The following is a 23,834-nucleotide window of genomic DNA, read 5'->3' as shown; positions in this document are numbered from 1 at the left end:
ATGGCAATATCTCCAAATGAATTGATGGTCGAACACTCCTTCTGTCATTCCCCTGATGCTGCTGTGCTAACAAAATGGCTTTCAAATCTATCTTGTTGGCGCAGCAGCTGACTACTCAATTCGTATCTGGGACCTCAGGACCGACTCGGATCAGCTAGTCGGAGACCCGCTCTTGCACAACGATATACTCACGCATGTTGTCATGTCCCCTGATGGAAGATATATCATCAGTGCTGCATTGGGCGCAAAGATATATGTATATAGCCTCGATGCAGCTCTCAGACACGCAGGGATGATCATGTGAGTTTGTTTGGTTATGATTCACCTTGCGACTGAAGCAAGACCCGATGCGAATCTCAGGGAAAGCTTTCTGTGTTTCTCTTTCTTATGGTATCTTCTTTACTAGGGACATACAGTTCGATCGATAGATGCTGTGCACCAATCAGTTGTCAATGCCCTACTTATTTGCTTATCCGTCTCGTCAGATCTTTTACGCTAGTCAGGTCTCCAGGCAGCTGCACGTCAACCAAGGCTTGGCGAGATATGTCAGGATGATCTTTTGTTTTTCGTCTCTTGCAGGTTTGACACTGGTATAGGGAAAGGACTTCTGGGACACTGATACCAACACCGAGCCTCGTCCTGCAGCTCTTACCAGCCCATCCTCTTCCCTTCGTTGGCGCAATTCCCTCCGTTCGCTGCATTTCAGCATTCGACCTTCAAACACGTCACAATCAATACCGATGCATTCTTGACGTCGGAATTTCAACTTATTTTCAGGAGAAAGCTTGAAACACACTGTTGATGTAGCTGCTGGTCACAAGAAAAACGCAAGTGGCTTCTACCGCTCCCTTGTGGATATATATCATTGAAGGAAATATGTTTGCAGAGAATTTTTGTCTCCCCTCCTAGCGCAGCAGAATTGGCCCGTGCAGAAGTGTTACAGTAACATGGCACGAGTCCCCCGCCAGCAGAGAGCCCTCTGCCACCCGCACGGCTATAGACGACACTGGAGCCTCACCAGCTCTATAGACGATAACAGAGCATCATTGGCTCTATGACGATAGATGACGACAAGATGACGATAGACGATAAGCGGCAACTGCCGGCTTAGATAAGCGGTCTGGACCACACGTGACATGATATGACGACATAGGTCTAGAAGACCTATTTATGTTATCAAGATAGAAGGCAAGCCTCGTGTTGCCTCATGTACTGATAGAAGGATACCACGTGGATCCTATCTACGATAGAAGCCCGCCTCATGGATGCTATCTCTGACTCATGTAGATAAGCAGATTAGAACCCAGCTTTAGGCTGAGCTTAGATACGAAGAGTAGCCTTATATAAGGTCGAAGATTAACAGTAGACGTTCCTTACTTTAATCTTACTAGGTTTACCCTTGAACTCCTTGTCCCGCTAAAGCTACCTGCTCGACATTGACTCGTACCTTCAGTGACGCCTCTCACTGTCTGTAAACCGCTATCATCTCAGCGTAACCCCTCGTTAACCACCACGAGCTACGTTCGAGTACGCAACCTTTGCTTGTCTGTAAAGGCCGACGACTCTCAGCACTCAGTACCACTGTCGTGGTTGTCGCTGTTAGATTATCCTAGTCGCACACGACCGTTTGTCATAACAAGAAGCGGCTACAGCTGTGCAACATCTGAATGGTAACAAGGCTGACCTTTTGACGCAAGGAGGTCAATCTCAGGCTGTGCTTGCTGTACTTTTTTCTCTTGATGGAAATACGCTACAAAGGGCTTGACACATGACGAAGCTACCAGTGTTGAATATCATTGTTGTTTGAACTTCGCACCTCTGTCAGTGTCCATCTGATTGCACGGTCTCTGCAAGAATGCATACTTCGTTGGCTTCTGTGTAAAATGCACAACTTGGGCATACTCACTAGTACGTTATGTTACACCTTTCCCTCACATTCACTCGTACTAACATTCATACAAGGATGTCTCAACAAGTCCCCTCATTACGTCGTTGTACTGTCTAGCATTAGCTAGTAGTAATCTAAAAAAAATGCACTTACCTGCACGGACTCTATCAATCGCGCATTCAACCTCACCGCTGAAATTGACAACTCTCGCCCAGTCATGCCTACAAGGACCGAACTCTCGAAACACCACTTGGACATGTAAAGTATTAGGGATTAGTCAAGTGACTGCCTGTCGTATGGTTATTTGAGTCCAAAATCCTGTCGGACCTCGGTATCATGCAATTCAACATCCATGTCAATCTTTACCCAACTCTCCACGTCGAGTTTCTATCAACGTACACATCTCCATAGATTAACTTTATCCTGGTGTTCAATTGATGCTGTAACAGCTAATGAAGCCTTCAAACGGATGTGGATGCTTCGATCACGCGTTACATGGTCCACATCCACTAGTAACCTCCACAAAGAATCTCTGTACGAATTCCATAAGCGTTTGTCTACCTAAAAGCACAATGCCACAACTAGGGATCTGCACGGGTGAACCCCCAGGTGTTGGCAGGTCAACCCGCACCCGCACCCCGAGGTAAACCCACACCCGCAGCAAGGGTACGGGTTGCACAGTGGGTAGCAAAGTAAGGACCTGGGGTACAACCCATCAAGGGTGTACCCGCGGGTCATAGATCCGCCAGTGCTTAGCACATATGTCCAGCACATGTCAGTGAATGCTGACGTGACTCGAACATATGTGGATGGCACAAGAAGGAGGAGGGGCGCGCGCTGGGCATTCGCGCATGGCGTCCGTCACGTTGGGAATGGCGTAGTGGTCGTTGGTGATGGTGTCGCTGGGGTATGCGCTAGTGCCGGCGCGAATGACAAAGATGGTGGTGCAAATGATGGCGAAGGTGACGCGGATGGTGGTGTTGGCATTGTGGATGGTGGTGTTGGTGTGAAAGCTGGTGGTGGTGTGAATGCTGGTGGTGGTGCGAGTGCTGGGCGCACAAAGATAGGCGCCAGCGACGTGACACGTATGACATCATTGTTGTTGCTGGGGGTAGAGTCTTCAATGTGAGTACTCACTTCCAGCGTGCCCAAAGTCTCGTCTCCTCGAGTTCCTCTTTCCTCCTTCATCTCTATACCATCCCTTCTCCCTTCTTCAATTCTCTTGTCCTTTCATCTTCGCGTGTTGTCCGCGTGCGTTTGCATCGCGTCAACACTTGTTGATGCGTTCCGGGCGCGCGCGCTGTGAACGTGGAGTTGGTGGACTTGGGAAGGCGCGTTAGGTGCCGGTGTTGGTGGTGGTGCCGGTTGTAGCATGCATGCGGGAATGCTGGGTGCGAAGATGTTGATAGTGGCGTGGTGAGCGAAGACGTTGATGACGGTTGCAGATGAGGAGTGTGCGAGGATGAGAGGTAAAATTACCGAAGGCACGGGTATAGCTGGGGTACGGGTAAGAGCGCGGGTCTTAGAATCCTGACCCGTACCCGTACCCCAGTAGTACCCGTACCCGTGACCCGCGCGGGTTACCCGTACCCGTGCAGATCCCTAGCCACAACCACAGCAGGGAATCATTTATATGCCTACCCTAATACTTACCCAGCACCATCATCTGCTCAAGTTGAACCATACATTCACCTCACAAGTCACATCCTCACTGATATTCTTATATAACCAATCATGCCAAAGGTAAGCCTATTCACACGCATACTTTATGCATTGACTTGAAGACTGATCCTTGTCATATTTAGATCTATGTTTGCTCTACTGGGGGGCCTGGCTGCAGCCAAACTTTTGACAGGCACGTCGACCTCAAGAGACACGAAGCCATACATCCAAAAAAGTACGTGTTTCTCCTGTACAGTGGTATACAGTTCACCTCACTTATATTTGCTCACGCAGTAAGTACATCTGCACCTGGCCTGGGTGTAACTTTGCGACACTGATTAAAAAAAGCTATGACATCCATTCCGATAAACAGTATGCACTCATTTATCACCGTCATCAATTCCACCTGATTGAGTATTTCATTTTAGTGCGGGCGAGCAACGCCACAACTGTCCTCACGATGATTGTGACTTTAAAACCCACAATCCTTCCCTGCTCACGGCCCACTGCAAAAACATACATAAGCATGTTCCTTTGCCGCGCAGTCAAGTTGTATGCCCTGTAATAGGATCATACAAGGCCCACTCGTCGTCCCAGCCTACAGTACAGTCGCTCCCCCCTGCACAGCTCCTGCCCTTTGGCTACCCATACGAACCCCAAGTCATGCAACCGGAGCCTATGCCACCCCGACCCATGCAATTCCACCCCGCCCAATACCAACACCAACCCGAACCCACTCAATACGAAGCCCAAGTCATGCAACCCATGCCCATGCAATTTAACCCCGCCCAATACCAATACCAACTCGAACTTGCTTGTTACAAACCTCGAGTCATGGAACCGGAACCCATATCACCCCGACCCATGCAATTCCATCCTACCCAATACCAACCCGAGCTTGCTCAATATGAACCCCAAGTCGTGGAACCGGAACCCATTCCACCCTGACCCTTGGAATTTTACTCCACCCAATACCAACCTGAACTCGCTCAATACGAACCCCAATCTACTCAATATGAACCTCCCCCACCTGACCCTAACCAGTTGTTGGGAGTCATATATGGCTCAATAGATACCGCGGACGATTACCATGTACACCGGATCCGTGATGGACCCCGATGGGTGGACTGAGGGATGCATCATGCATGTGTTCTGAATTGATGTGGAGATGCCCTTCAGAGATGCTGGAGGATGAGATGAGTATAGGTGTAATTAGTCTCAAGAATGGAGAATCATTTTGTGTTGCAATTTCTTTCTTTCTTGGTGATGGTTTCTCTTTGGTTGTTCGTTCATTTATGTATCATGATGGACTCTGGGCACCCTTTCACTCGTTTACATATTTTATTTATCACTTGCGATGTTTTCCCTAGAGGACAATACATTCTTTTACATGTAATACCTCAGTTGTGAATATTAACGTTTACTTCCCTCAAATTTGATTTAGGCGCTAATATTTGCTCCAGTTCCAGCGTCTCAATAAACTTCAAACATGCTCGCGGAGATTCAAATATTCTTTGTCTGCAGCAATGATAATACAGCCCACATGCGCAATGTCCATCCCAGTACTACAGCAAACCCTCAAAGATGCAAGCACTGCCATCACCGGAGACAGACCTACATCAGAGGTCATAGTGGACAGGAAGCTCGGCGAGGGGGGATATAATGAGGTATACTTGATATCTTGGGCAAGTCCTTTCTTCGAAGCCCTTCTTCCTCCTCGTCAAATTCCCATGATGTATAACTCTCTGGCTGGGACAACTCCACAACATCCAAGTCTTTTACTCTGCGCCTTCTGAAACCAGATACTCTCCTGCCTCACCAAATATTAAACGAGGTCGCTTCCATATCCTTGATATCTGCACGTTGTCCAAATATTCCAGTCCCCAAGATATACGCATTTCGCGCTGACGGACCGAACCCATTTGTTGCTCAAGAATACATCGATGGCGAGCCTTTGAGCAGTATATGGAATTGCTATACCGAGGTAGAGAAACATTCAGTTGCCCTGACGATCGCCAAGATAATTGTTGATATGGGGGAGACATGTTTCAGTGCTATAGGCGGATTTGCCAGTCCTACAAGCTATGCCCTTGGACCGACCGTAGAGGGAAGCAAACTTTTCAAGGGACGCGTGAGTCTTTGTCGCATTTTGCATTTGATTTCCCTGATGATCAATGTATTACATTCAGACAGGGTAAATTTCATTCCAATAGATGCTACCCCATCAGTCCATACAAAACCACAAAGGAATACATTCTCGCTTGCTACAACAAAGAGATATACCATTGTACCCATGCCCCCGCGTCCGATATTGATTCCAACTTTTTCGAACTCACATCTGTCAAAGACTTTGTGCAGCAGCTACGAGATAAGAAACGTCAGCTAGAGACCAGCTTTATCACTGAAGACGAGCCATTTGTTCTCGTTCACGGAGACTTTCACGGTCGGAATATCATCATGCATGGTACGCAGATGCAAGCTGTCCTGGATTGGGAGTTTGCAGGTGCGTATGTTACGTCAACTGTGGGCCGACGTGTGCGAACTAGGATAGGTCTTCTCAGCGACGACTCGAGTGAGTCTACTGAAGCTGAGCGTGGTCTAACCTTGACGGAATGTCAAGGGTTCCTCCGGCGATCTCGGTAAGACGGCGCTCGTCGAGATGCAGGGCTAGCGGATACGTGCAAAGTCGTATGGGGGCGACTTTGAAGTGCGGTCTCACACAAGGAAGCTGGTAGGCTTAGATGAGCAAGTTCTGTGGTAGAACCTAGTAGATTAAAGTGAAGTTAATCTACAACAATGTAACTACTCTTATAGTGTTAACTATAGGTTATTCTAGCTCAGTCTGTAATCTATAGTATATCGGTAATCTAAGATAACCAGACATGAGGAGAGATAGTATACATGAGGCTTAACCTCTGATCATACATGCAGCGCCAAGTGCAGCTGCGCAATCAACAGGAGGCGCATAGAAGCGCTCCGGGTCTTCATACATGAGGCGCCAAGGGCGCTCCGGATCTTCATGAAGCGACATGCTGTATGCATGCGCTGATCTAGGGTGTCCATGAGGCGTACTGCCTCCATGGATCAGGTACAAGGCCGTCTAGGCCAGGGGCGGGGTCATAGCGCCAGGCGGGGTCATAGCGCCATGGGGTGGGGTCATAGCGGTCCAGACCGCTGTCTTTCTAGGCGCAGGCGGCGCACCGCCGCGCGGGGAGTCTAGCAGAGCGGGGGCAGGCGTAGGGAGAGCTGGGGCTCTAGTAGGTGTTACAGATCCCTGTAACAGCGTATCCTTTGGGTGAGCTGTTAGGAGGGATGGGTGTCGATGTCCTGGAAGTCATCGACAACGAATCAGAAGAAAAGAATGCACTTTGGAACAGGGAGATTGTACGTAGGGTTGAAGAGACGGCGAGACAAAGAGGATGGGATGAGAAGGAATCGGCGCTGTTATTGGGCAATGGAGATCCTGTCCTCTGTCAAGCAAGGATAGAAATGGTTCCGTCTGATCCTTGAATAATGCTCTGGGCGAGTATTTCCTTTGTAACTTTTATCAGTTTTGTAACGAATCCGACGCCACGGTTCTTCATCCTATCACTGGTATGGTTGTGAGTCCTCGATCGGTTCTAATATTGAGTGCTGAAAGTTCAATGAATGCAGTTCAGTCAGTCTTCTGAAAACATGTAATCATTAGGAAAGCTCGACATTAGTTGCGGGTTTCCTTGAAATGTACATGGCGTACACACAGCATGTCAAAGTCACGTTGGAAGTAGACTCACTTTCTCAGACACTAGTCTCAGTAGGGATGTATCTGAGCTGGGAAATAGCAAAACACATTATCTGACATATTTCATGCTCATCCCCGTTCTTATTCAAGAGACTAACGAAGTGCTCATTTCAACAGATCAGTTGGATGGCAGGCATGACCTCAAGGCTGAGCTGGCCTTTACAGCTCGGCTGGTGTCATCTTACTTTTGTAACGAAGCTGAAGGTAAAGTATTTCCAGTGTGTGTTGGCATGCAGACGAACTTCTGACGAAGTGACCCAGGTATAAGAATGTTGATTGTACTGGAATACTGTCTCTGATAAACAGTATTTGGTAGCTTTGTGGCATATAGGGCCTGTTCTGCCACTTTCAGATTCTACTGGCACACCAATAAGTGGATGTCCTCAAGCCTAACCACGACAAGGTGCTCACGTGATCCTCGAACAGCGTAAGAGCATCCGCCAATGGTGGCCACTCTCGAGTTTCAAAAGGTCCTTTCCTTTTCCTGGTTCTATGCGTACTCGCGAGGTGATGGGAACACTTGTACGAGTCACCAGGGCAGCTACCTCTTTGGGGCATTACTCAACAGCGGTACTCATCTTATCCATATTCCAAATGGCGACCTCAGAAGTAAGAGTTTATTTAGATCCGAGACTGAATCTGCAGTAGATTTTACCTTAGACCTCAGGGCACAAAGTCGGATGTGTGATGTTTGGGGTGGTCAAGAGATGAGTCAATCATACCCGCACCCAACCCGCGGGCACCAAAATTTCCGAGACTTACTTCATCAGGAAAACCCCAACTTACTTAATCTTGCTTAATCAACTTAGCCACATTTGTTTCCTCTCTCATGCATCATCTACCTAGTAAATTTTGTATTTTTTTAGTGTAACCTGTAACAAAATATGTATGCTAATATGACTGAACAACTTTTTCCCGAATATGTCAAATTTGAATTTCTAGCAAAGTAGGCTAAGTCACTAAGTACGACTTAAGTCTGTTTAAGGCAAGCTTAAGTAAGTTGGGGTTTTCCTGATGTTACACTCACCGGGATCAGAGCATCGGGGGTATGTGGGTTTACCTTGAGACGTAACGTCGGATATATGAAGTTTTGGGTAGCTGAAAGGTGACATTGTGTGTAAAGCTGCTCTGTGTTGGACTGAAAAACTGAAGGCTACGACGAAACATAGCTCTTGGCGAGCAGGGGCAACAAGCTTCTTTAGTTTTCAGTCTTGCATCGACAGGTACTAGATTCACTCTGAGGAGTTCGTCACATATTTCGGTAAGTTCCACTCGTAAGTAATAGCCTTATCATACAATTATCATATGTCCGAAGTTCGAACTGATTTGACATGAATCTTGCATGAATCTCGAATTTACTATTCAAACTCAGTGGTACCGTTAGTATCAATAACGCCATGGTAACAAAAATAAAGGCAAGCCGCGGTAGACAACTATTTTTTCGTAAACATCCATTCACCAGCACCTCGTAAGCGTCGGTGACAGTGACCCGGTCGTGTCGGTATCGGCAAATATCTAATATTCGGTTTGATCGGACTCGAGACCAGTAGAGCCGTGGGCGTCTACATATATAGGCTGGCGTTGGTACTTATTAGACGCTTATACAACAAATCTTGGGCGTCATGCGGCTAGCACCGAACTCGGAAAAATCCAAGGTTCAGTACCACCTGCTCCTTCCATAACTACTTATCACCGCCTCCTTATCAGCTTGGGCACAACTTGGCGGTGTTCTTGGTGATGCTCTGCCAGTGAATTACAATGCACATATACCGCCTCATCCTTCCCAGCTCGAAAAAAATGGGCGTCCGGAACCGTACTACCACATGCAACCGAAGTCTATCGTCAAAATCTGACTACCGAACTCGCTCTAATAATATTTCGGTATGAATGACATCATAGTAGGGCTTCAATATTGTGCTTGGCCCATCAACTATTGATAGATTTGCTAGAAACGACAAACGTAGTACAAGGCGGCGGTCTTGCGTGTGACGCTCACGGTGTACTTCGGTATGACTGGGTGCAACAAGTCAGTTTCCAGGAACAAATCTACGACATCGACGGAGTGTTGGCTAGTCTGGTTTGTTTTTCTTCTCACTAATCAAGCGAACAGATGGTCGACAGGCAACCAGAACGTTGAACGCAAACTGTGCATGATAGGAATTCAAATGTTGGCCGAAATGTTCGAATGTAAGTGCTGCACAGCACACCTGGGTGTGTCTCAATACTTCTTTCGTGTATGACCAACTGTTGTAGGACACTGTCAGTATATGCGAACGACCCGAACCGGACAATAGAACTTCGACTTCTCGGACTGCCTTTTGGCCCAGTCTGCAGAAATGAAAAACGTACTAAGCACTCCAAGCAATGCAAACGCCGAGTGGCGCCAGTGCAGAAAAAACACAGGATTGAACGAGGTTTGAGCGTTAATTTCTAATCTCGTACAGATAACCTAAATTTATCAGCGCCAATTCCTTTGAGTAACGGAACAGGATGCACCAGATATAAGAAGCCGGGAAAGTAGTAGCATTTGTCTATCGTTCAGTCTCGATCCGAGATGTCAACCCTCACAATCCCGAAGCTTGCAGATGAACTCTTCTTGCGACCCATCGTAATATCGATGAACAGCTTGGCCCTGTCGGCCCTTATGTCCTATGTCATGTCCGCCAACGCAGGTATCGACTGGAGATCGGTACGCTCATTAATTTGATACTAGATCATATCGCTCATGCAATTGTCTTCACAGATAACCATCTGTGTTACATCGGATATCCTTGCCATGGGTGCTGATCATCTCAAAGATAAAGAGGAGGAGTTTTCGTCAGACCGCAATAACGCAAACGATCCACGCCTTGCCTCTTGGTTTTTGTATGCACGGACCTTCCTCATTGCTAGCGCTGTGCTCCTTGCATTTGCACTATCTCAGTGTCCAATTTCGACGCTCCTCACCACGGCAACATTCGTTGCTCCTGCTTTGCTTTGGACCACTCCGATCAGCTTCAATAAGTTTTGGCTAATCTCGAGGCGCCTCCTCGGGAGGTTTAGCAGAGACAGGCAGCAGCCTTCTACCTCTGCGCCTGTCCTGGTCATCAAACGCATTCCTGGCATGAAAGCCATTTTTAATGGCATCATTCGAGGGTATGTCTGCATGTTCGCCTTAAACGATGCACGCGTAAACTAATGCTCTTCAGATGTGGCATCTACGCTGTGGTCTTCTCCGTGTTGTCAGGGTCAGGCAATCTGACTAACACGCTACCGTCTCCATGGAGCGTTGTTCAGCTGTTAGTCTGGTCGACCGTCAACCGCTCATGCCACGCAGTAAGTAGACCGCACATGATCGTACAATTTGACCCTGACCATATCTATAGATCATGACGGATGTCCGTGACTTCGAAGACGATATGAAGGCTGGTGTTCCCACCATACCCGTCCTTCTCGGTTCTATACTCAGAACGAAGGTCATACTAACGGCATGTCATATGCTGGTTATGTTGGCCTTCATCGAAAACACGTACATCATGGGAAGCTGTCTATTTGCCGCAGCTCTGGTGTGGATACTCTGCGAAGACTCGCCAAAAAAGGCGTTTTTGTTCAGCTCTCATTCGCAGTCGTTGTTTATTATCTGGTATTTGTTGACGAGGCATATTTAGCTCCTATCGGCAGACAAATATTAATAACTTAAAGTACGTTAGTAACATTTCTAGATTGCAAAGTGCTGGCTATGGAAGGATACGTTCATAGCCAGTGGCGTAGATTCAAATTGTATCTATATACTTGTCGTTTCAAGTTATTTACCCACCTAGACTTTTAATTCAGAGGCATAAGCCCAATTTTCTTATTATAAGCCGAGATCTCCATAACATTAAAATACAATTACGTTGCTTGAAGATCTGAGAAAAATGCATCATCGCCCTGTGATATCAGTCGGGATCTGCCATGAACGAAAAGATGGATCACAAACTTTTGGTGGACGAATATACTTAGGTCCAGCTGTGTCTCTACTAAGCGCTAAGCGCTCGTCATACTATCTCATCAGCGTCGAGATAAAATTTTATCAGCTAGATATTATGCATGTAGTGCTGCAGCGATATCCACGTCAGCGCCTGCATCTTCAATCTCTTCTCTGAATCCACCAATCGCACGGTTGCTCCATCACCGGCGCCGTAACTCACCGTAAGCATCATACTTCTTTTTGACCGAAAATTAGTTTTGCTTGGCAGTGCACGGCAGTGGCGGTGCCACAGTGGCGAGTTGAAGATTTGAAGAAGTCACAGCTCTTGCCACCATCTATCCGGATTCCTAGTTGATCTTGGGTACCGGTAGAATATGACTCGTAACCAGTCTGACTAGCATTGCGTCAATTTGAGATGGTGAGAATTTATTGACGTAGTCAGACTGGTCGAACTCGGACAGGCGGAGCGAGGAGTTTGAAATTTAGCAGATGCCGGTATGCCGCTTTGGGTGTCAACGTTGAAACTTAACATAGCGTACAGTCTGAGCGAGAGCAGACGCATAACTTGTGCTATATGATCGTAACTACCTCCGGCACGACCGACACCTATCAAATTTCAAACTCCTCGCTTCGCCCCTGCCACGCCACTTGTGCAACCGTATACGCCAGGCTGGTCACGAGCCTACTAGTTGGACTCAATATTATTGGATCGAGCAAATTTTGAAACGCTTGAACACACCATGACCATTTGGTGAGGATTTATTTTTCTATTACATTCACTTTGATAGAGAGATATATGATCATTCATTTGACTAGTGCGTGGATGCGCGTGCTCGAAATGCATCATACTCGGAACCGAAAGAGGAATGGCAGCGAAGACTTCAGGGATTCATCGATACGGCATGCATCAATACGGCAAAGAGACGGCGTAGATTAGACTGGTCACGAGTCTAGGCGTAAATATTATAGGCAAATCGACATTTGGCAAGCCCTGACTACCAACCTACGAGCGCTGGAAGTTTCTTCCTTCACTGTAGCCAAGATCGCCTTCACGTCCTCTCAAATGAGTCTGAAATCCTCTAGCGTTGCATCCAGGGACAAGAAATATGTAGGGATCTCTGTGTCTGAAGTTGACACTGGTGCTCAGCTCGTTGCTGGATTAACTTCGACTCTTGAGCCTGATGAGGCTTTGAGAATAAGGTGCGTTCTGAAAACTACACACACCTCGACATCGTTCAAAAACCTTTCGATTCAGAAAGAAGATCGATAGACATGTCATGCCTCTGATGTGTGGTGAGTCGGCTGCTGTACTCAGTTGTATGAACTGATCGCATCTGATGATCGTTGTTCAGTTCTTTTCGGGTTAGTTGGCTGCGTTCACCACAGACCAGCGCTTACGTGCGCATAGTATCCAAATCATAGACAAGATAACCTTAGGTTCTGCGGCCATCCTTGGAATTCAGTGAGGATTGTGCATCGAGACCAGCCAAACATGGCGCGCTGACGTGTGTTATCAGGCAGGCCACACACTTGACTGTAAACGAGTAAGATAACCTTCAGGCTGTCCTTAGATTCGAAAATCTCATGGTTAACTGACTTCAGGTTCAACTGGTGAGACATGTACACTACTCGAGTTTGCATAGTCCTTACAGTATCTTTCAGGCTTGGCACTGCATTTTATATCGGTTATATTCTGTTCGAGTATCCCCAGAATCTTGCCCTTCAGAGATTCCCGGTCGGGAAGTGGATAAGGTAGGCTTCACATACGTTCTCAATGTGAATATCAATAACAGCATACACAAGTATCAATATCTTCGTCTGGGCAATTGCACTTGCATGTCATGCAGCGTGCAAAAACTTTCATCAGCTTTTTGTCGTGCGTTTGTTGCTGGGCGTATGTGAGGGGTCGAACACCGCCGGATTCTTGATCGTTGGCTCCATGTTCTACACGCGAACAGAACAGACGCTACGGGTTGGTTATTGGTGTAAGCTTCCGTTTTCAAACGATTGACGAAGTGGACTAATTTGATATTTGGGAACCTAGCTATGATGCTTGGCATTGGTGCGCTTACTGCAATGTATCATCGATCTTGTCGCCCAAGCCAGTAACATCTAGCACAAATAATTTCTGGTTTCATCAGCTTTGGTACTTTGCACATTCACACCTCTGGGTTTGAACCATGGCAATGGTCGGCCATTTTATTTTCATTGTTTCATATTCTCTCTGATAGATCGCAGGCTTATGATAATCACCGCTATAATGACGATGATCCTTGCCATCTTATTTTGGTGAGTTTACGAAGCAAATGTTCCTAGCGGCTAATCTCCATAACCGTCTCTACCTGATAAAGGTTCTTGTTCCCTGATTCGCCTACGAACGCCTGGTTCCTTACTCCCGATGAGCGAGTGAAAGCCGTGCAGCGCATCAAGGCATGCCTGTTAAGTTACGAGACCAACCATCATCTTACAGCTAGCACAGGAAAACCAAACAGGGGTAGAAAACAAACACTTTAAGAAGGAGCAGTATGTATTCGATGCAATTGCAATTTTTCATGTCTGACGTATAGATCTCTAGGATGATCGAAGCCCTGACTGACCCCAAGACATGGCTCTTCGCTCTCCTCGCGGCTCTATGCAATGTGCCTGCCTCATTATTAAACCAGCAATCGCTTATCCTCGTTTCCTTTGGATTCAATTATCTACAGACGACTCTCTTGTCTTGTATTCCTGGTGTGATTCAAATTTTCACAGTCTTCACTGCCGTTTGGCTTGCAGCACGACGGCCCAATTCCAGAGCATACGTTGGTGCTATGTACTTCATTCCGGGGTTGTTGGGCGTCTTGCTGGTCAATCTGCTTCCTTGGTCGAATCGGGTATGTGTTTTGCTTCTGCGAGTCTACGGAGCCGTCTTTAATACCGCATCTCACATGATATCAGACTGGGCTTCTTGCTGGCCAGTTCCTGGGTGCGTGTGAGGCTTGTAGTGCGTTTCTATGTTCATATACCCATAGCTGGATTCCCTGTGCCCGCATTCGTACTGTCGTTATCGTGGCTTAATAGTGTGACTGCTGGTCATACGAAGAAGGTAGGCACTCTGTCAGCTACTGAAGTCGCTCCTCGAATGAAAAACAACCTGCAGGTTGTTACTAACGCCACTGTGCTCTCGGCTTACTGCATTGGCAGCGCAGTTGGCCCTTTGATGTGGAAGGCACAGTATAAGCCGCGGTAGGTCATTCAGCCGACTCTAGGAAGGAAAGATGATCATCAATCATATATAGCAACCACATTCCATGGGCTGTGATTGGGATGTGCGATATCGCCTGTCCGGTACTTCTCTTTGTCATCCGTGCTGTTCTTGTCCGAGAGAACCGAATCCGCGATGCAGAGCCTGTTGACGACGGAGAAGAATACGTTATCGAGCGAATCACTGAGGATGGGAAGCGTGTGAAAGTCAAAATTGACAAGGTGCCTCCTCCGATTTTTTTCATATGCAGTGCTGATATTCTGTCTGTACTAGGAATTCCTGGATCTGACCGATAGGCAGAATAGGGACTTCAGATACATTTTGTAGTATTAATTGAGCAATGGCTGGTATTTAAATACCCGCAAATAAGCGAGGTGGCGCAGCATTTCCTGCTCCTGCGCACCTCGTCGGTTTCAGTACTTATTGGCTACTGGATCTACGTCTTTTTGTATCGTTTTTAGTTCAATCATGCTCCTAGAAGACCCTCATCTGACCATAGGCCTGACTTCACGTCGCAAGAACACCAAGCATCACGTCGACAATCAATTGACGACGGTCTTATAGACGAATACGCAGCTCCATCATTAGCAGCTTTGTGGACCTCAGTAAACAATGTAGACAAAGAGCATTTAGCCCTCGGGCAGCAGCGCCTGCGGGAGATACGACAAAGAGGGCAGGAAGAAGAGCAACGTCGGCAATTATGTAGAGAGGAGGCTGCGAGAGAAAGAAGGAGAATACCCTCATGCACGGAAAAGTACCTTTCGACCCCACCATCCGAGTCATTCCTGCGCAGTACACCATAAGGAGATTGAAAGACGGAAGCTATTCTAAACTCCATTATTTCACCACAGAGGCCTCGAGGATGCCAAAATATCTAACCTAGTAGCAGAGCCAGACACTATAGTCATGCTCCCAGCCTGAGATGCGGCTGCACTCGTGGATTCCCGTAGCCGCAGTAAGGGCAACCCAGGTGAGTCTACCTCAGGCCCTCGTCACAAGTTCTCAGTCACCGGTCACCGTCCTATTGGCAGACTGATATCCGCTTAGAACTGCCTGCTATTGTCCTGTTTCATTCTACACTACTCCGTTAATATTCTTCAACGTTCAACAATCGGTGACGTCCTGAAAAACGGCTGGTAATGCTCCTGCAATGGTATCGTGTGGTATTCTGCATACACTTGTCATGTGGAGTTGTCGTGCTCGAATCCAGCTCCGCAGCTAGCTGACATGTCCCATCGAGCGCACAAATGGTAGGAAAGATAACATTTCAGCCCTCAAGGGAGGACCTGACCTCGACAACCCACAGTTTCGGGCTTCGTTGGCGCTGTGATCATCCATTCCTATGAACGGTCTTGTGCTCGCATCCCCCGTGTCCTACGTGATCGCTGAACGGTTTGATTGGAGGTCGGTAAGCCCTCTGTTTGTGGATTCTAGTCCTTACAATCTTCTGATTGAATAGTGCAAAAGATCACTGTATGCGTTACATGCGATATTCTTGCTGTTGGTATTGACCACTTTAAGAGCAGCTGTCGCAAAACGCTTCGTCCTCCCGTTCTACCTTGCTCGCATGTTTCTGGTCCTCAGTGTATCGCTTACCTGTGATCCCTTTATATCAAGGTTCACTATCGTCATTACAATTTCTACTACCCCCGTTTTCCTGTGGACGACCCGCTCGATTATAGGCGAATTGCTGCAGTACACCAGAGATTCATACCTGCAAAGAATGGTCAAGAAGTAGGGTATAGTTCATCGATATCTGATACTCCATTCGTCATCAAACAAACAAGTTCCTGGCATGAAGGCTATATTCAACTGGATTTCAACAGCATCATTCGAGGGTACGTGCTATCCCATCCTGACAGTTTTCCGGTTTTGACTTGAAGAACTCTGGTCGTGGGATATTCTTCGTAGTTCGCTCAGCACTGCAGGCATCGTGGAAGTCAGACTTGAACGCGCTCCCATGGACGATCGTTGAGATTGTCATTTGATCGATAGTCAATCGCACTGGTCAATCTGTAAGGCGGTGTTGTGCATGTAATGAAACTCCCAACTGGACCTTAGGAAGTTTCGTTTCTCGAAAAGTTTCCTTCCTCAGCATTCACTCGCAATTGTTATGTACGCTATCATAAACAGAGGCTGGTCTCTGTAGACTGCTGTTATCTTACGAATGAAGAGAGGCTCGCCGAGACTGGGAACGGGAAAGTGAGTAGGTGGGATAACAGTTAAGAAAGTGTACGTAGAACCGTAATACGGAGTGATTGCGTACGTACAGGAAAAGGACTTAGGAAGTTCTTCACTCACACTTAGGCTGTGACGATTGATTAGCTGGCTGGCTGGTGATGTAAGTACTACATATAGTAAGTACCTCGTCAGCTCCTTGAAGACATAAAAGTGATCCGAACTATCACGAGTTTGAATGAAGATGATGTAAATGTGTACGCAAGTCAAGTGCACGGGTTGCACGCTCCGCCTGTCCGCCAGACCGAAGCGGCCACCCGGATGGTGGTTTACATAAGCGGACGCCTCACTACGTTAATTCACATGCGAGCGCTTGTGAGCGGTGGTATGGGGCATAATACAGCTTTTCCTCCATGCACTGACCACATAGTACTCTCGAAACTCGTCTTTCTCTGCCTTCATCACCCCATTCATTCTTGACATGGAGGCAGCATCCAACCCATTATCTTGGGATAGCATACCCTCAATGCCCCCGTCTGCGACGCGAGCAGTAAAGGATATCACGTTCGGGAGTGTGCGTTTCCAAGGCTGAATTAATTTTCTTGACCAACGAGAATGACAATCAGTTCCTGTGACACAGATCGCAGGCATGGTCTCCAAAGTTTTTGAACACCCATTCGACTTGACGAAAGTGCGATTACAATCACAAGTCCTCGATACCACCGCTAGATTCAATGGACCAATAGACTGTCTTGTTAAAACATGGAAAAACGAGGGCGTTAGAGGTCTTTACCGCGTATGTGATCTCTACTCAGTAGAACTTCCTTGTTGGCGTGAGCTCATTCTGGTCCTAGGGCCTTCCGGCGCCAATAGTGGCTGCCATGCTAGAGAATGCTTCATTATTCCTGTCATATAGCGAACTTCAAGACGTGATACGACGGATCAATTCTCAGCCTTTGTCGCACGATCTTTCGTTGCCTCAGCTTGCATTGGCTGGTGCAGGCGCAGGCGCCATCACTAGTTTCTTACTGCAAGTCACTCACGTCTGGTATATGAGTTGTAATTAATTCTTGTTTTTGACTAGCACACCGGTGGAACTTGTAAAATGTAAAATGCAAGTACAGATGATTGCTCCCAAGCCGCTTTCAGTCTCGATACCTGAATCCACTGCTGCAGCAGCCCTAGACTCGAGCGCGGCACCCATTTCTCGCACCCTTCCCGGTCCTATAGCCGTTCTCATGTCCGTCATCCGCGCAGAAGGCCTCCGCGGCCTTTGGCTTGGCCAAACTGGCACCCTCATCCGTGAATGCGGTGGCGGAGCTGCATGGTTCGCCACGAAAGAGTTCGTCGGAACAAAGCTAATAAAGCAGCGCGGCTCCGAGCTTACACGGAAAGACATCCTCCCATGGGAATCTGCGTTGTCTGGTGCATGCGCAGGCGGAATATTCAACTTTTCCATGTTCCCCGCCGACAGTATCAAGAGTACGATGCAAACCGAGGAAGACTTGCGTCCTCGAGGCAGTAATGCTCCGAAGCCAACGTTCCTCGGCACCGCAAAAGCAATGTACAGGGCGCAGGGTGTGAAGGGGCTTTACGCTGGATGCGGTATCACTGTTGCTCGATCAATACCTAGTAGCGCGATTATATTCCTGATTTACGATGGCCTAAGTAGCCGTTTTGGGTAGTAGAATGGGCACGAGATTAAAATATTGCTGACCTCTCGTGCATTGCCTTGATGTCAATGTTAACTTTACGTGACATGATCTACACGGCTGAATCTATCCATTGGAACTTTGTTGGAACTGCTGACTACGTGTCAAAGCACCTACTGACTGATTACTTTTCTTCCCCAACTACATGTGGAATGAGTGGGTGAGCACACTTGAATCAAACTTGAGGGAGGTGAACATTCGCAACTTAGAACGGACTACATGTAAAAGAATGTATTATCCTCCAGGGAAAACATCGCAAAGTGATAAATGAAATATATAAACGAGTGGAAGGGTGCCCAGAGTTCATCATGGTGCACAAACAAACTATAAACCAAAGAACAACCATCACCAAGAAAGGGAAAACATCGTAGTGATAAATGAAATATATAAACGAGTGGAAGGGTGCCCAGAGTCCATCATGGTGCACAAACAAACGGAAAACTAAAGAACGACTATCACCAAGAAAGGAAGAAAGAAGAAAAAGCGACACAAAATGACGCTTGATTCTTGAGATGACGTAGAACTAAGCACGCCTATACTCATACCCTGGCATCTCCGAAGGGCATCTCTGCATCAACTCAGGAAACATGCATCCCTCAGTCCACCCATTTGGGGCCATCGCGGGTCCGGTATACATGGTATAGCTGCCTGCAGTATCTGCTGGGCCGTATAAAACTCCCAGCGACTGGTTGTAGATAGGCAGGGGAGGCTGGTATTGAGTGGATTGGGGTTGGTATTGGGTGGGATAGGATTGCATGGCCTGCGGTTGCATGGGTTGGGGTTGGTATTGGTGTTGGTAGAATGTACCAAGGGGAAGGGGCTCTGCCGCCGACGGAGGCTGGGACGACGGCTGGGCCCCGGATGAATTTGTTGCGGAGGGACCACCACGATTGCACGGCCGAGGAACATACCCATGTTCTTTCTTGCGATGCTGTGTAAGGTTTGAAGAGGTGTGAGTTCTGTAGTTACAGCCATCGTGAGGACAGATGAAGCGTTGCTCGCCCGTACTAAAATGAAATCAAATAGAATTGTTGATCAGGTGGAATCGATGATGGTGATGAATGACCACGTACTGCCCATCAGTATGATAATGGAAGCTTGCTTTATGCAATGTCACAAAGTTACACCCGCCGCCCCAGGTGCAGAAGTACGCTCTGTGAGTGAATATAAGTTAGGTGAGCTGCATACCATAGGGTAGAAACACGTACTTTTCTGGTGAATGCATGGCCTCGTGTGCCTTGCAGTCGGCGAACTTGGGAAAAGTTTGGTTGCAGATAGAGCAAGCGTAGGTCTAAATATTACAAGAGTTAGTCTTCAAGTTAATGCATCAAGTATGCGCCTGATTAGGCTTACCTTTGGCATGATTGGTTATATAAGAATATCAGTGAGGATACTACTAGTGAGGTGAATGTACGATTCAACTTGAGCGGATGATGGTGCTGGGTAAGTATCAGGGTAGGTATATATACGATTCCCTGCTGTGGTCATGGTATTGTGCTTTGCGATGGACAAACACATGCAGAGTTGTGGTTTTCAGTGGACAGACGCTTGTGGAATTCGCACAAGGATACTTTGCGGAGGTTACTAGTGGATGTGGCCCATGTAACGCGTGAATGCATTGTTGTTGAAGCAACCACATCCGCTTGAATGCTTCATCATCTGTTACGGCATCGAGCGAACATCAGGATAGAGTTATTTGCCAGAGACATGCCATGTCGATCGAAATTTAACGTGGGGAATCGGGTGGGGACCGACATGGATGTTGACACCGAGGTCCAAAAATTTCGGGAGGTCTTTGTCGTCGTGACCGGCCTGGGCCGTGCAACAGGCAGTCATTCTATCAACCCATCAAGCTGCTAGGTGCTTTGCATGTCCAAGCGTAGTGCTTTGAGACTTTCATCCTTGTGGGCAGGACCGGGTGAGAGTTGTCAATTTCAGCAGAGATAGTCAAATGAATGAGATCGGACGCGCGATGAATCGTAAAGTCCGTGCAGGTCAGTGCATTTGCATACATTTGTGTCTATTGCTACTAGCTAATGCTAGACAGTACGTCGGCGTGATGAGGGGACTTGTCGAGACTGCGGTTGACACCCTTGTATGACTGTAAGTACGAGCGAGTGTCAGGAACGTAACGTACTAGCAAGTTCCGACATGCAAGTATGCCCGAGTTGTACAATTAACATAGAGTCCAACGAAGTATGCTCAAGTTGTCACGGTGTATTCTTGCAGAGACCCTGCTGTTACTTGAGGGACACCTTGCATGACAAATCAGTACAAACACCTTGGAATCACTACACACCGCAACGATTACAGTGGTATCACACTACTTCGTGATAGTGATAGTAGAACTTCATGGGTGCGGCAGTGGTGGTTGTGCACTACCGTTGATGCATGGATGCGGCGGATTCCGATCGCTGAATGAATGAATTTCTATTATAAGCTCAGGTCCAGGTACTTAGGTACCTCGGCCCTCGACTGATATCACAAGGCGATCACATGCGACGGTCCTCTAATAAATTCATTTTATAGAGAACTCGGTTTACCACAGCTGGAAAATTGTGCTTATGCACATAAAAAGTCTATGTAGCTAGGTTTAACGTTACGATAATTATGGTAAGAAAACAACAATCTACATATATATCCAGTTGCATCTCGAAACTTTCCTGAAGTACTTCATCGAGTCATCAGCGGGTTGGATCGTGCTACAGAATGCTACAGAGCGCTCTGTAGCACTCTGTAATCATGTGTAATGAATTACGTTTCCCTGATGTTGTTGATTATGACTGAGGATACTGCCTCGTCAACAAATACCAAATGGTAAACAGGGACTGCGAATGGGAGCTCAACAAGAACGCTTTTTTTGGCGAGTCTCTGCCCAGTATCCACACCAAAACTGCGGCGAATGAACAGCTTCCCATAATGTATGTGTTTTCAATGAAGGCCAACATAACCAGCATATGACAAGCCGTCAATATAACCTTGGTTTTGAGTATTGAACCAAGAAGGACGGGTATAGTGGGGACCCCGGCCTTCATATCGTCTTCAAAGTCACGGACATCCGTCATGATCTATAGATATAGTCAGGGTCAAATCGTGCGATCATGTGCGGTTCACTTACTGCGTGGCATGAACGGTTAACGGTCGACCAGACTATCAGTTGAACAACGCTCCATGGAGACGGCAGCGTGTTAGTCAGATTGCCTGATCCCGACAACACGGAAAAAACTACAGCGTAGATGCCACACCTGAAGAGTATTGGTTTGCATGCCGTGTATCGTTCAAGGTGAACACGCAGACATACCCTCGAATGATGCCATTAAAAATGGCTTTCATGCCAGGAATGCGTTTGATGACCAGGACAGGCGCAGAGGTAGAAGGCTGATGCCTGTTACTGCCAAACCTCCCAAGGAGGCACCTCGAGATTACCCAAAACCTCTTGAAGCTGATCGGAGTGGTCCAGAGCAAGGCAGGAACGACAAACATTGCCGTGGTGAGGAGCGTTGAAATTGGACACTGAGATAGTACCAATGCAAGGAGCACAGCGTTGGCGGTGAGGAAAGTTCGTGCATATATAAACCAACAGGTGAGGTATGGGTCGTTGGTGATAGTGCGGTCCAACGAAAACTCCTTTTCTTTATCCTTAAGATGGTCAGCGCCAATGGCAAGGATATCGGACGTGACGCAGACGGTTATCTGCGAAGATAATTGCATGAACGACATTATCTAGTATTAAATTAATGACCATACCGGTCTCCAGTCGATACGTCCGTTAGCGGACATCACATATGACATAAGGGCCGACAGGGCCAAGCTGTTCATCGATATCATGATGGGTCGCAAGAAAAGCTCATCTGCAAGCTTCGGGATTGTGAGGGATAACATCTTGAATTGAGACTGAACGGCAGGTAAACACTACCTCCCCTGCTTTTTATGTTGGGCAACCGCGTTCTGAAATTTGAAAGACTGGCACAAATTAATTTAGGAGATCTTATCAGAGATGCTTTGGAGCAGATTTGAAAACCATATGCCAACGTTCAAACCTGTGTTTGTTTTCACCACTCACGCCCCCGGAATTTTGCGTTACGAGCGGCTTAAGCCTTCGATATCTGCACGCCGGGCCACAGGCGGTACTTGAGGTCGCACAAAAGTTCTATGGTCCGGTCCAAGTCGTACACAAACGGTGTCTTACAACAGTTGGTCAGTGGGACTAAACGAAGGCAGTATCAACAGGCAATTCCCATGTACGCTTTTGTTGTGCAACACTCACATTCGAACATTTAGGCATGTATTGTATTCCTGTCAAACTGGCGGCAAAAGTTTTCCCGATGTGCAATCGGTGACGCCTAACTGCGCTCAAAAGCGCCCAAGCGAATTGTGATCTAAACGAATACTTCGTTACCGGTCAGATACGGTCAGGCCCTTAGATTCACTGGGCCAGGCACGCGATGGGGACAACGAGGTGCTCGTGGATGTTTGTGAGAGCCTCATGGCTGTGTACCCGTGCTATATCCTTGGCAGTGTGTTTGCTTTGTCGGAAATTCCTAATTTGGATTTCAACACCTTGTAAGGCTTTGAAATGGGTTAAAGTCCTTGAAATCGCCATAGAGATGCGGTTGCAATGGTATGTCCTATATCACAAAAATCCGAAAGTGGTTGTAATCCCCGACTCCCAAGGAGGGTCTTTGTCGGTGTAATGCCCATCATGAAGCTCTTGATTAATTCCGCGGAGAGGTGCCAATAGGTGGGATGTCCGATGATGACATTACCGACTGCTCGAAGGCGCTCTCTTGCTTCACGATAACACTTGCGCTCCCCTGGAGTTCGCATTGGCCCTGCACCACGCGCCATTGTGCAAATCACTACTGCCACCAATGTCAATATTTTTTGGCCAAGACCGGGACCCGTTCTCCTGGTTTTTCTACCATTGTCGATGGATACCGAGGATCAAGTCAGAAGACTTCGTTCTTGACACAACAGCCCAAATCTGGTGGATCAGCTCTCGCCACTGTCAGGCCTAGGCCTCATCACCGCGACAGGTGGGTTTCACAAAATGTACCTGATTGCAGATATGCTGTGGAGGGAGCCACAAGTTACAACTTGGGCACGCGTTCTTTCAGGAACAACGCGAACGTAAATGACGTAGCGGGAAACGTACTATTGATGGTGAAACATGTGTGGGGAAGGCAGAACGACGTGATGGACTGCGAGAAAGCTAACATGCCGTGGATATCAGCGGAATCAATAAGGACTGCAACGATCCGGCTATAAATCAGTATATCTCGATTGACAAACCCCAGGCAATTCTAGACGTAAAGAATATGACTCTGTCGCGGGGCTATATTGCAACGTTCCGTACTACTGTTATGCTATTGCAAGACCGTTGCAATATTTAGGCAAGCACACTTTGTCGAAATGAGTCG

At 47.3% G+C, this 23,834-nt stretch overlaps 9 protein-coding genes across 9 annotated transcripts; 6 read left to right on the top strand and 3 right to left on the bottom strand.

Annotated features, from left to right (window-relative positions):
* Positions 1-2,749: 2,749 nt before the first annotated feature.
* Positions 2,750-3,076, bottom strand: F5147DRAFT_778182 (uncharacterized protein; the record flags this gene model as incomplete). Its single annotated transcript, XM_041442090.1, has 1 exon — positions 2,750-3,076. The coding sequence occupies one exon, from the start codon at positions 3,074-3,076 to the stop codon at positions 2,750-2,752; it is 327 nt and encodes a 108-aa protein (XP_041288436.1).
* A 546-nt stretch (positions 3,077-3,622) lies between these two features.
* F5147DRAFT_778181 (uncharacterized protein) lies at positions 3,623-4,498 on the top strand (the record flags this gene model as incomplete). Its single annotated transcript, XM_041442089.1, has 4 exons — positions 3,623-3,631; positions 3,694-3,785; positions 3,845-3,922; positions 3,979-4,498. The coding sequence occupies 4 exons, from the start codon at positions 3,623-3,625 to the stop codon at positions 4,496-4,498; spliced, it is 699 nt and encodes a 232-aa protein (XP_041288435.1).
* An 829-nt stretch (positions 4,499-5,327) lies between these two features.
* Positions 5,328-7,060, top strand: F5147DRAFT_583819 (kinase-like domain-containing protein; the record flags this gene model as incomplete). The annotated part of the gene is made up of 3 exons (XM_041431749.1): positions 5,328-5,681; positions 5,744-6,073; positions 6,851-7,060. Coding segments are annotated over 3 exons (894 nt in total), but the record flags the coding sequence as incomplete, so codon positions are not given.
* A 2,676-nt stretch (positions 7,061-9,736) lies between these two features.
* Positions 9,737-11,059, top strand: F5147DRAFT_373898 (uncharacterized protein). The gene is made up of 4 exons (XM_041429444.1): positions 9,737-10,020; positions 10,075-10,466; positions 10,520-10,646; positions 10,697-11,059. The coding sequence occupies exons 1-4, from the start codon at positions 9,886-9,888 to the stop codon at positions 10,976-10,978; spliced, it is 936 nt and encodes a 311-aa protein (XP_041288433.1). The 5' UTR covers positions 9,737-9,885; the 3' UTR covers positions 10,979-11,059.
* A 1,284-nt stretch (positions 11,060-12,343) lies between these two features.
* F5147DRAFT_583840 (MFS general substrate transporter) lies at positions 12,344-14,851 on the top strand (the record flags this gene model as incomplete). Its single annotated transcript, XM_041431752.1, has 17 exons — positions 12,344-12,480; positions 12,536-12,573; positions 12,667-12,742; positions 12,798-12,824; positions 12,943-13,032; positions 13,084-13,265; positions 13,325-13,342; positions 13,397-13,469; positions 13,519-13,569; positions 13,632-13,723; positions 13,755-13,803; positions 13,856-14,153; positions 14,218-14,245; positions 14,292-14,365; positions 14,420-14,505; positions 14,559-14,745; positions 14,798-14,851. 17 exons carry the CDS (start codon positions 12,344-12,346, stop codon positions 14,849-14,851), a joined length of 1,560 nt encoding a protein of 519 aa, XP_041288432.1.
* Positions 14,852-17,007: 2,156 nt separating this feature from the next.
* Positions 17,008-18,504, top strand: F5147DRAFT_715829 (mitochondrial carrier). Its single transcript, XM_041438567.1, has 4 exons — positions 17,008-17,276; positions 17,343-17,498; positions 17,557-17,732; positions 17,787-18,504. The coding sequence occupies exons 1-4, from the start codon at positions 17,184-17,186 to the stop codon at positions 18,385-18,387; spliced, it is 1,026 nt and encodes a 341-aa protein (XP_041288431.1). The 5' UTR covers positions 17,008-17,183; the 3' UTR covers positions 18,388-18,504.
* Positions 18,505-18,630: 126 nt separating this feature from the next.
* Positions 18,631-19,851, bottom strand: F5147DRAFT_763469 (uncharacterized protein). The gene is made up of 4 exons (XM_041440639.1): positions 19,768-19,851; positions 19,623-19,705; positions 19,488-19,568; positions 18,631-19,421 (listed from the first exon to the last, which is right to left on the bottom strand). Exons 1-4 carry the CDS (start codon positions 19,774-19,776, stop codon positions 18,938-18,940), a joined length of 657 nt encoding a protein of 218 aa, XP_041288430.1. The 5' UTR covers positions 19,777-19,851; the 3' UTR covers positions 18,631-18,937.
* Positions 19,852-20,307: 456 nt separating this feature from the next.
* On the top strand, positions 20,308-20,804 carry F5147DRAFT_715821 (uncharacterized protein). The gene is made up of 2 exons (XM_041438566.1): positions 20,308-20,492; positions 20,552-20,804. The coding sequence occupies exons 1-2, from the start codon at positions 20,366-20,368 to the stop codon at positions 20,746-20,748; spliced, it is 324 nt and encodes a 107-aa protein (XP_041288429.1). The 5' UTR covers positions 20,308-20,365; the 3' UTR covers positions 20,749-20,804.
* A 290-nt stretch (positions 20,805-21,094) lies between these two features.
* F5147DRAFT_641444 (uncharacterized protein) lies at positions 21,095-22,296 on the bottom strand (the record flags this gene model as incomplete). Its single annotated transcript, XM_041433055.1, has 4 exons — positions 21,095-21,482; positions 21,533-21,659; positions 21,716-22,107; positions 22,162-22,296. The coding sequence occupies 4 exons, from the start codon at positions 22,294-22,296 to the stop codon at positions 21,192-21,194; spliced, it is 945 nt and encodes a 314-aa protein (XP_041288428.1). The 3' UTR covers positions 21,095-21,191.
* Between the last annotated feature and the right edge of the window lie 1,538 nt (positions 22,297-23,834).

Source organism: Suillus discolor (assembly GCF_016758755.1).
Source record: "Suillus discolor strain FC423 chromosome Unknown F5147scaffold_67, whole genome shotgun sequence".
NCBI lineage: Eukaryota > Fungi > Basidiomycota > Agaricomycetes > Boletales > Suillaceae > Suillus > Suillus discolor.
This window is presented reverse-complemented; position numbering and strand designations above follow the sequence as displayed.